Source organism: Typha latifolia, chromosome 6 (genome assembly GCF_019914945.1).
Source record: "Typha latifolia isolate L0001 chromosome 6, TyphaL0001v2, whole genome shotgun sequence".
In the NCBI taxonomy this organism is placed as follows: Eukaryota; Viridiplantae; Streptophyta; class Magnoliopsida; order Poales; family Typhaceae; genus Typha; species Typha latifolia.
Window position 1 is genome coordinate 10,658,216 of NC_133091.1, and position 11,438 is coordinate 10,669,653.

Genomic DNA, 11,438 nt, shown 5'->3' on the forward strand with positions numbered 1-11,438 from the left:
CTCAAAATAATAGATGAAGAATTTTAGCACCATGACTTTCTTTTTATTTGCCCTCAGAATGTCGTCTGTGTATTGCAAATTAATCAACAATTAGGTAACAAATCTTTCGCTAGACCGGTCAGCCAACCTTTCTTCTTAACTCTATCAAGCATTTAATATAATTCATCTCTCACAAAGAGAAATATGAAGGGAGATGATCATCTTGCGTCAACATTTTTTTACATCAAAAATAACTTCTAACCTCTCCATTAACTATAACTATTGAAGATCTAGTTGTAACAACTTTTATAATCCAAACAATCCATTTCTCTTCAAATCATCTCCATCTTATCACATCTTTTAGTAAATTTCACATGACTTTATCATTAGTTTTTTCAAAGTCAAATTTGATCACCAGGCTCTTCTTTTTTTTTCTCTCTTCATATTTGCAATTATCTAATGTGCAGTATTCATGATATCAATTGATCAATTACCTCGTATAACTGATTGCTTGCTTCTTTATTCAAGTTTAAAAATGAGCAATCTAATTATGTTTAGAAATTAAACTTGGGAATGGAAACAATCGGATAAACATCTTGCAAACTTAATCAAGTTTAAAAAATGAAAGTAGGTAATTAGGTTTAGGAATTCAACCTATGAACCAAAATAAGTTGAATTAATTTTAATTCGACTCTCCTCTATATTTTCATAGTGCAAAATTGCTATATGTTCCTAAATATAATTGTTTAAAGTTTGGATTCGACTATGAATATCATTATAATAAATTTATATGGATATGAATATGGATTTGAATATGAATATGAATATGAATATAAGTAAATTTATATGGATATGATTATAAGTAAATTTATACGTATACGAATACGAATAAGAATATGATTAACGGATACTTTAACCCATATACACGTCTACCCTTCCCCACGCGCTAACAAATAAAAATCTCCGTCTCTCTCCCTCGCTCGCCCCCTCCTCATCCTCGCCCCATTACGAAACCCTATCCGTCTTCATCTCTCACCCTCACTCGCTCCGACAATCTCCGTCTCTCCCTCTTCAGTATTCACCCGTAGGTCGCCGCCTCCATATCTCTCCGACGACTCTCCCTCTTCACCCGCCGGTTGCCGCCCCCATCTCTCTGACTCTCCCTCTTCACCTGCTGCCCGCCGACCCCATCTCCCTCCGACGACATCCCCTGCATTACAGGAACCGTGATCGGGTATCTTGACAGCGAGGTGATTCTTTTAGTTCAGCTTCTTGCCAAATCTTTTTTCTTTTGTGAAATCAGCCTAGTTTTGTATGGTTCCTACTTTAGCTAACAAATGGGGTTTGTTAGTCAGGTGTTGTGATCTAAGTATCTAACTGGGTTGTTTGCGTTATATTTTTTTTGTGAGATTAAGCTGCGAACCCTGGACTCGAGCTCTGTTGATAGCTAAAACCTTGGAGAGTTGGTGTTATATATATATACTTCGGGTGTTTTTTAAGTGAAGTTGGAAAACTTTCCAATTATTTGTTTAGTTTCAGCTGATATGAATATGGAGAATGGTGCACTGTGTGTAGAAACAGAATCGTGGTAGTTTTTACTGGAAAATTCTCTTTCTTGGTAAGAATGAAACAAAGAATATGAGGAATAGGTTTAGACTTCTAAAATGATAAGTGATAGAAATTTTCTTAGAATGAGAAGCAAGTCATTAGACCTTGTTAATGTGCATATTGCTAGGACCATATTTTGTTGTTATGTTAACTCTTTTTTCATATCCACATTATTCTTATGAAATGGTGATACATGTGAGTGATGATAATGATAATGATAATTAGAAATTTTTGTGTGACAAGTGTTATCTCATTTAGGCATGTGTTTGTAACAACTTTTCCAAGTGTCAGCACTTGGCAATTTTTCGACCTATTCATTTACTCAGATCCATGATTCGTTTATTTGAAGAAATCAAACTTTTATTCTTCTGTTTTGGTTGCCTGCATTACTTAATGTTTTAATTCTAACATCCACTCTAGCAAGTAACTATTGAGGGGCTTAGCAACAACGAACCAGTCGATATGCTTGTAGTTACTTCTGTGTTCTCATAATCTGCAAGCTTACTATGCCAATGTTGATTCGTTTATATTAACATTTTTATGAATCAAATGGATGTGGGATTAAATTATTTGGCAAAGTGCTTCCTGGCATAACGTTGAAACTTGAAACTGTAGGCATGTTATCCAAATGCAATAATCTTATTCATCATTTCCTATAACTACAATTTATTTCTGACTTGATCAACTAATTCAACTTTGACTATATTAATAGATAAAAATTCTGTGCCCCAATAGAAGCCGAGAAATTCCACCTGGAGAGGATATCAATAAAAATGAAAGAAGGTTCAGGATTCTGTTTCACATTCTTCAAGCCCATCAATTAAGAGTGTGGTCTTAAAAATTGGTATAATTTCATTGATCCTATTCATCGCAATCCTAATTTTAGTTTAGACGCCAACTTTTATCAGTGGGAGAAACTAATGATGTCATTGCTTCCGGAAGAGAAGCAAGCCGGAGATCTTTGGGTCGATTTGAAACTAAGTTGCAACGAACACAACAACTAAGAAAGAAGAAGAAAGAGTTCTGGAACTGAAAAAGATCAGGGGAAAGAAATGACTTCGGTCAATTGCTAGAGTAATGTTAGTCTACAATACTTTGTACTTCCATGTTTATGTTTATATTTTACTTTTCTTACTGGAAGATGAGGACCAATTTGTTTAAACATGTTTGTAGTGGGTTGACCGTGTGGTGTATATTTAGATTATATGATGCAAATTTGTCATTTTGAAGTACGTGTTTGTTTGGTGATTCCAGATTTCATGAAAGATGCAATTACTCATGACTATAGGGTGTAATTTTTTAAAACATTTTATGATCATCAAGCTGTTATGTATGGTTGCTACTTTAACCCTTTTGTGATCAGAAATTAGTTCAAAACACTAATCAATTAAGATATGGTCTGTAATCATATTTATTTAAGATCTGATCATATATATGATATGCTTAGTTAGGATTTTTTCTTATTGCATTAGGAGTTTATTTTCATTAAAATAAAATTTCTATAGTCCGCGTTTGAACGCATGAGGGGTCGCGTTCGAACGCCCTTACGAATGCCTGCATCAGGTTAGCAAATACAGAGAACGCATATTGTGCGTTCGAACGCGATCGACGGGAATCCTTTAGAATTAGGGTTTCATATTGTTTTAGGACTTGTTAGCTAGCCTTTATAAATGTGTGGATGGCAGCCAACTTCATTATGCTACTAGAATATTGATTTCTTACCTCTCTATTATCTATCTATCATAATCTCCCTCCTCCCTCTTCACCATCCTTTCACCTCTACCGTTGGTAAGGTTTTTTCTAACTTTTAATCTCTCTCGACTATCAAGCCATTCCTCTTCTTTGGGATCTCGACCACTTCGTTCCATTCATCTATATCCCTAAATCACATCCACAATCCACCTTCATCTCCATATCCATCCACAATCCTAACATCTACTCCACCCGTCACCACCACCATCACCCACGTTATTCTGTGTTTTTGTCCCTGCTACAGTTCGAATCTGAAAAGGGCGTAAATATGAAAGTTGTAGATCAAGAAGTTACGGATCTGACGAATATTTTTCCACAGTTGCGTGGACTGATTTCTGTAATACTTCCAGATCTTGAAGGAATCGTTGCGTAGCCTATCTTTGGGTCCAAATCTTATCAATTTGGTATCAGAGCTTATTAGTATCAGTGTCCATTTAAGATCCGATATGTATTCTTTTAAAACTTAATCCTTATCTAATTTATATTTGTATCCTTTTAGTTGGAATATTGTTCTAAATTTTGCTCTCTGCCTGATATTCATATCGAAATCTACATTCAGAGCAAAAATATAGATTCAAATGTGAGTTAAACACTATCTGATTTGTATCCAACCAATTTCACCCCTATGTGGGATGGTATATCTCAAGCAAAGGGATAAAGGTCTTATGGCTATATTGTATTTATATAAAAAAATAATAAATTTAGATATTATGTTGTATAATTAACGTCTTAACAATATAATTACTTAAATTTTATTATGTTTTTTTAACTTTTTATTTATGTTTCATTAATATTTCAAATTTTACATTATTTAATGCATTGTTATCTCAAAAGGTTTTAATTATTCCTATTTTTATTTTTTTATTAGTATGCATTTTATGTTAACTTTATTCTATCATTTCTATTACTTTTGGTTTATCTAATTTTTTTGAAAAGAAATGGTGATTAATTTTGATAATTAAGATTTTTTCAAAATAAATATATAATATTACCTTTTTACTTTTTATTTTAGAATACAAAATCCATTTTAATAATATAACTTAATTTTGAGATAATCAATATCTGTTTAAAATAAATAATTGGAGTTACTAGTTTTCTTTATCGAGGATAATAATGCAATTTTATTTAGTTGTCCTATTAATAATGCTATATAAACCTAATAATGACTAAGATTGGAATATGAGATCAGTAATCTCATCGGATATGTTATCTCTTGGGATAACCGAACTTATCTCTCTTTCTCCAATCCTACAACTAAACACATCTTAGAGGTATAGATCTCCTTTTGTTTTCCTACTAATCTTTGGATTAAGCATATAAGTGTTCTTTTTCTTTCATTTCTTTCAGGGCATCAAGGACTTGAGTCTTTTGATTGGTATCCCTAAGCATATTGTCTAGTTTTTCATTTAATTTGAAGATTATTTGAAGAACTCTATCCAAAAATCATATCTTCTTGCTATTTTGCTACGAAATTTCTGCAATCAATCCCGACCCATTAAGTTTTTGTTTTTTTGTCATTGGTGATGCAGGTGGCATATTAGGGCATTGAATTTTATAAAACGATCGAGGTGAAGGAGAAGCTTAATATTCTTTGCATGCGAATGTGATGGCTTCGCATGTGGTGACACCAGAAGATGTGCTTGAGTCGCTAATGAATGATGGCACGATTGACGGTATTAGGATGAAGATAATTGCTCAACTAAAGGCAAATGTAAGGGCATCGATGCTAAAAGTTTCCTTTTTGTTTCTTTTGGTTATATCTCTATTTTTGATACATTGAGTTATACAATTGTTAGAGAGTAGCTTTTCTTTTCTTGATTAATTAATGCAGAATCTGATTCACAAATTTTTTCTATGCATCTTTTTCAGAAAAAAGTTCCTCTGACAATTTTTGGGTTTTTTAGCTGTTCCTTCAATAATTTGTTATTAATTTGCGTATATTGCTATGTAAGATCAAATAGTAATTGTGATGTACATTGTTCTGAAATGCAATCCATGTGCTTGTATAGGTGGTAGTAATATTCCTTATGTTGCCTTAACTTTAACCCACATATGGCTTAGTATTGTAATCCTAATATATTTTATTTACTACAATTATTTCTAGATATGCAAACATTATACCCTATTGAAACATGACGGTCTACATTTTTATATACTTTGTGCTATACGCATTTTGTTGGAATTTGAAAAAATTATATTTCTTCACATTTGCATTGCAACCCTATTTATTGTTCCAAAGGAACAATGCACTAAGTTATATTTTGCACACAGAATTATAAGTATTAAATATGCACATAGAAATAAGATATTTAATTTGCACACCGAAAAATGTGTGATCATGTAAAAAGTATAAAATACAATACGGATAAAAATGTGAGTGAATCCACTCACCTGAGTCTAGATCAAATAACTGAAGTCTCTAGTCCACGCGCTAGAAAATATCCTCATTGTTATTAATACATAAATAATATATTTTATTTTAACAAATATTATAATTTCTAAAATTTTAAACTAATTAGATTATTCAAATGGGCTAGATTAAGCCCAAATGGTTGGGCTGGGCTATGGCTGGCCAGCAGCCCATACAACAACTAATAAATGGTTTGGGCTTAAGGCCCAAACCCACTAGTATACATGGATTGTACTGTGATGTAGCTTGCAGTCCACGACTTATTAATTTGGGCTGGGTCTGTTAGATTCGAAATCTAGATCCAAACCATCTTCTTCCTCGAGGAAATCAATGAGAAAGAGAGGGAGAAACCATCGGCGATCACTGTTGTCGGTGGTCCAACGGCCGCATCGCAAGCTCCCCACCATCCTCTCAACCACGTTGACCACACAAAGAGAAGAAGCCACCGTCGACAATCGATTGTCCTATTCCATGGCTAGCGACCATGGAATCAACTTTACAACAAATTGAGCCACAAAGGCTCAAAAGAAGCGCACCTCCGGCTCAAGACCAACGATGTGGAGCTCCGACACACGAGCGATAGCGACCCGAAGTCACGGGCCTATTTAACCTATTTAACTTTAATTTACTTTGAAAGGTGGGAGAGGACTGACCAGTGAGAAGAGTGGTGGTCTTCGATTGCTCTGACACTAGGGTAGTAGGTTGGAAAAACTAGCCCATGGGCCCATTTTTTTGGGCCCTTGGCTGAGATCCAATCTTGTCAAGTGACTTCGATGGTAAAGAAAAGAAGAAGATGAGAGGAGAGAGGAGGAGAGAGTGGTTGTAGTTAGGGAAGAATGTGAAATTAGGATTTTTATTTATAAGAAGAAATTGAATTTTGGTTTAGGTTGACGAACTCACCACCACCTCGTTGCATAACGGTGGAGAGGGTGAAAGGTGCGTGCATGTGCGATCCCTGTTTTTTTTCTTCAGTTCTAAACCAACAACCAAATTTCCTAGATTTTTAGGAGTTTTAACCAATTGGGCACTCTAAAAACAAATCTATTTTTTAGATAAATACATCTAAAAATAAAAAAATAAATGAAAATCTAATTCTCGTCTCAAGGTCATGGATTACGGAAGGACGAAGGAAATACATCTAAAAATAAAAAAATAAATGAAATTCTCGTCTCAAGGTCATGGATTACGGAAGGACAAGAGGGAGGGAGGGAGGGAGGGAGGGAGGGAGGGAGGGAGGGAGGGAGGGAGGAGAGAGAGAGAGAGAGAGAGAGAGAGAGAGAGAGAGAGAGAGAGGGAGGGAGGGAGGGAGGGAGGGAGGGAGAGAGAGAGAATAGAATCATACTTCACTTTTAAGCAAAAATCTTCCCTCCAACCATTTTGTCTAACAATTATGAGGGAGTATTTTGGTAATTTATGACAACTTTGTTAAATTGGATGGAAAATCTTATAGTCTCTAAAATTTTAGTTAACCCTAATAAATATGATTGAAACTTTTAGTCAGTATATTGCTACCTTCAAATTGATAATCCTGCTCCCTTTGTTAGTTGCAAAGATCTTTTTTCCTACATCTCCATCTTAGTGTCATTTGTAATTTCGATAATAGTTCTTATAAGAGCTATCTAACCATTTGTACCACGGGCTATTAGTTAGACAGATGTGAAAAAGAATAGGAATAATTATATCTAGACCTCTTGTAGTGTTGCCCATTTCTACATGGAAATATACCCCTTAACTACCGAAAACTTTCAAACTGCCCCTTCGATTAATTATTTGTTAGATTTTTTTGGTTACAAAATGGCATGTGAGTGTCCATAATCAGTGTTATATTTTATCGTCATTTTAGAGGAAAGAGAGGAAAAAGTTTAGAGTAAAATAACTATTTGACGTTTTCCATGAACATGGGGTGAAAGGCTTATAGTTTAGGGGTTTAATATTTACCCAAAAAAAGATGAGAGAGTGCATGTGGAAATGGGCAACAGTTCAGGGCTTAGTGTAATTATCACAGGAGAATATTCTCTCAAACTTCTAAATGTTTTATCCTCTCTTATAATTACAAATTTTTTCTTTTGATTGCTCCAAGGAAGTTGTGGAGAAAAAAAAGATCTTCATCGGGTCAATGTTGCATTTTTTTTTGCAGGAAGATATGAAGAAGAATACTATGATGATGGTGGAGCAAAGTAAAGTTCTGAACACCCCAGGAGCAGAGAAAAAGACTAAGAGGGAGTTGTTTGATGCACTTCGGCGAGAATTAGAGTGAGTCATTTTAACTTCACAGAAGTGATCTATTCAAAGACTGATAAGGGTGGTCATCATTCTAAAACACTATTTTTCCAACTTCATTTCTTCTTTGCTTCTTACTAGAGTTTGGCTTCTCTCATATTTGTAATACAGCTGTACTGCTTGTTGTTTATCTACATAAGTATATTTGGTGCTGTGTACTTCCTAGTCCTTTTTAGGTTGAATGCAATTTCATTCACATCTCTCTGTTGCTGCTGCTGCAGCAAGAACTGTTACTAGAGTTTGACTTCTTTCATATTTGTAATACAGCTGTACTGTTTGTTGTTTATCTACATAAGTATATTTGGTGCTGTGTACTTCCTAGTCCTGTTTGGGTCAGATGCAATTTCATTCGCATCTCTCTGTAGATGCTGCAAGAACTGTTATGGACAGTACATGCATAAACAGGTTATTGCTGAAAAAAGAGGAGGAAATGATGGTATTTTAATATTTTTAGGATGATCCTCTCATTTACTATTCTACTCATGGTTCCTAGTTTCGGCCATAGCCGATCCCGATCCCGGGCCGAAACCAATCTATTCGGGTATTGGCCGATTGATTCGTTTCGGGTCTGCCCGAGACGAGCATGGGTAATAGAGAAAGAAAGGGAAAAGAGAGAGAGAAAGAGAGGGAGCAAGAGAGGGAAAGAGAGAGAAAGAGAGAGAGAAAGAGAGAGAGAGGGAGAAAGAGAGAGTTTGTGGGTTGCAACAGTAAGAGGGAGAGGGAAGAAGAGAGAGAGGGAAGAGGAGAGAGATGTAGAGAAAGAACAAAAATTAAAAAACTATGTTAAAGAGGGAAAGAGGTGGTAGTCGGTGAGGGAGAGGGAGAGCTTTTCTAAGGGAAAGTTTTAGTAGGAGAGAGAGAGAGAGTTAGTGGGAGAGAGAGTTTGATAAGAGAGTTAGTGAGAGAAAGAGAGTTTGATAAGAGAGAGAATTAGTGGGAGAGAGTAAGAATTATTTTTAATTTGTGTGGGAGAGTGAGTAGTAGAAGGGGGAGAAATAAAAATTGAGAAAATAATATATATATTTTAATTTTTAGACTTTATATATGAATAATTTATATTTATATCTTTTTTTTAAATTAAGAATTTGTTTATATTTTAAAAATTATTTTAAAATACAGGCCGATACTGCCGATACCGCCAATACGGCCGATACGTATCATTTTTTCAGACAGCCGAATCCGATCCCGTCTGATACTTGGAATCTTGATTCTACTACAAAATATCATTTAATTTATCTTAATTTAATATAGGATGCCATCAGGGAATATTCTGTTAAATTAAATTATCTCAAAAAACTCAAAGGATTAGTACCATCTGGAAACTAAAAGTATCTGAATACTATAGAGAAGGAGAAGGTATTATCAAGGTGAGTTTCTTTAGTACTCCACATCTTTTGTCTGAGAATCTGGTGGTGGATTTGACCATAAGGATTTTCTCTCATCACTTTTAGTCTAACTCAATGGGCATCATTGCATTAAAGAAAAAATGGGAGGGTCATGTTGAAAACACCACTATAATTGCAGTACTAGTGTGACAACATATCTCTCTCTCTCTCTTGATTGTTGAAATTAAATAAATTATTGCAATCTATGCAGAACTCCAGTTCTTGAGAAAGCCTCAAAAGCAGTTTGGGAGCTGATACTTGATAACAACGGTTTGGGGAAAGAGATAACCGAAACTGTGGAGAGAGTCTACTGCCGGTTGAGTGGTCAAGATCTGCCGCCACCCCCACCTCCAAGCTCTGAAGGACAACAGAAAGAGAATGAGAAAGAGGAGAACATTGGCAGAGAGGAGGGTAAGAAGGCTAAAGAGATGGACATTTCTGAGTCTTTATCAAGGAAAAGATCATTTGGGGATATGAGAATGCAAGGAGCGGATGTAGTTGTAAATGGCTCAAGCAAGCAATTTCCAGTTGTTTCAGATGATGGTGCACAGACATCTAGCAAGCCTAAGACATGATGCCTTATCCCTGCTGTAGTTCTTGGAAGGATGAGTATCATCGGATTTCACTAGAGGTTAGCTGCGCCTTGAGGAATCTTGGTTGTAATTCTCACCACCATTAATTGCAGCTGTGACTGCATTTTACAAGACCTTTAATTACCTTTGGGTAACTTATTTTTCTTCCTGCTCTGTTAGGCATGTATACCCTCGTGCCTAGTCAGATGTGCTCCAGCCATTGGAGGTTTTGCTTACTTTGCTGGTGTTCATGCTGTTCCACAATGAAGGCCCATTCAGTTTGGGAATCTTAGGTAATAGGGCTCAACACTTTGCATTTCTGTAGTCATGGTCCTCCCAATTGATCTGTGTTATTCCTGTCAAAAGTTATAGTAATGATGTTGTAGCTGAAATTCGTGCCAAACTTGGGAAAGCTAATCTTATCCAAGTGAATATTTAGAAATCTTGAGTCTTCCATTCTAAAGGTATAAGTTCTTTTAAGAGGTACTTATTTTTCATTTTTAAGATGAAAATTGATGAGAGAATCATTTAGTGCTCTTTTGCTTTTCCCTGTTTAATCAAACCTTAAGAGAAGAGAGAGCTTTATCTTTTCTTGGATTGTATCCTGACCCTGACCCAGATGGTTATCATATTGACTTTTATAAAAATTAATAGGATATTGTTGGTGAGGATTTGTATACTTCTGTTCTGTATTAACAGCACTCTTCCTTGAAGTTTGGGTCAAATCTTTTCACTCTTAACTCCAAGAAGGAAAATTTAGATTTTAGACCTATTTCTCTTTATAATGTAAATTATAAAATTTTGGCCAAAATTCTTACAAGATTAAGCATGTTCTTACCTTTTTGGTTGAATCTGGATTGCCTTTACTGCTTGTCAAGCACGTTCATGATAATATAGCTTTAGCTTAGGAGATTGTTCATTCCTTTGTCTCCTACGGTCATAGAGAATTTTATCATGATTAAAGTCGACTTTGAGAAAATTTATAATCGTTTACATTGGAAGGCTATCACAGGGACAATAACCTGCATGGATGTTTTGACAGTTTTAGTAGATTGAATTTATGAGTGTATTTCTTCTACCTTTGCAATTTTGGTAAATGAATTTTATCTGATTGGTTTTGTAGCAAAAGAGGGATTAGATAAGGAGACCCTTTGTCCCCTAACCTCGTTATCCTGGTTTCTGAGATTTCTCTTCTCTTATTAAGGTTGCTCTTCTAAATAATCATATCCATCCTTTTAAAATTATTAATAATTGTGGTGTGAGCTACCTAATATATTCTGATGATCTTTTACTGTGTATTAATGACAGTGAGCTCTCTTGTCAAAATGTTATGGGTATCTTTTAAGTCTTAATGAGAAGCTTACAAGTTTACACATAAATTTTGGTAGATCTGAGGTCTCCTTTCTTCCTTAAGCTCCCTGCTAGGCAAATTTCCTCCTAGTTATACTAAGA

The 11,438-nt window shown here is 35.1% G+C and overlaps 1 protein-coding gene across 2 annotated transcripts; it reads left to right on the forward strand.

Annotated features, from left to right (window-relative positions):
- Positions 1-900: 900 nt before the first annotated feature.
- Positions 901-10,665, forward strand: LOC140790396 (uncharacterized). Of its 2 annotated transcripts, XR_012109396.1 has the most exons (5): positions 901-1,229; positions 4,869-5,050; positions 7,887-8,002; positions 9,626-10,045; positions 10,167-10,665. XR_012109396.1 is itself a non-coding variant. In XM_073140457.1 (4 exons), the coding sequence occupies exons 2-4, from the start codon at positions 4,946-4,948 to the stop codon at positions 9,987-9,989; spliced, it is 585 nt and encodes a 194-aa protein (XP_072996558.1). In that variant the 5' UTR covers positions 901-1,229; positions 4,869-4,945; the 3' UTR covers positions 9,990-10,665. The 2 variants fall into 2 exon arrangements, 1 of the variants encoding a protein (XP_072996558.1); XM_073140457.1 differs by having other exon boundaries at positions 9,626-10,665.
- Positions 10,666-11,438: the final 773 nt, after the last annotated feature.

Excerpts from the sequence above, each read along its gene's own strand:
- LOC140790396 (XM_073140457.1), top strand. The coding sequence starts at position 4,946 with ATGGCTTCGCATGTGGTGACACCAGAAGATGTGCTTGAGTCGCTAATG. Across the intron at positions 5,051-7,886 it reads TTGCTCAACTAAAGGCAAAT|GAAGATATGAAGAAGAATAC; the intron begins GTAAGGGCATCG and ends TTTTTTTTGCAG. Across the intron at positions 8,003-9,625 it reads GCACTTCGGCGAGAATTAGA|AACTCCAGTTCTTGAGAAAG; the intron begins GTGAGTCATTTT and ends CAATCTATGCAG.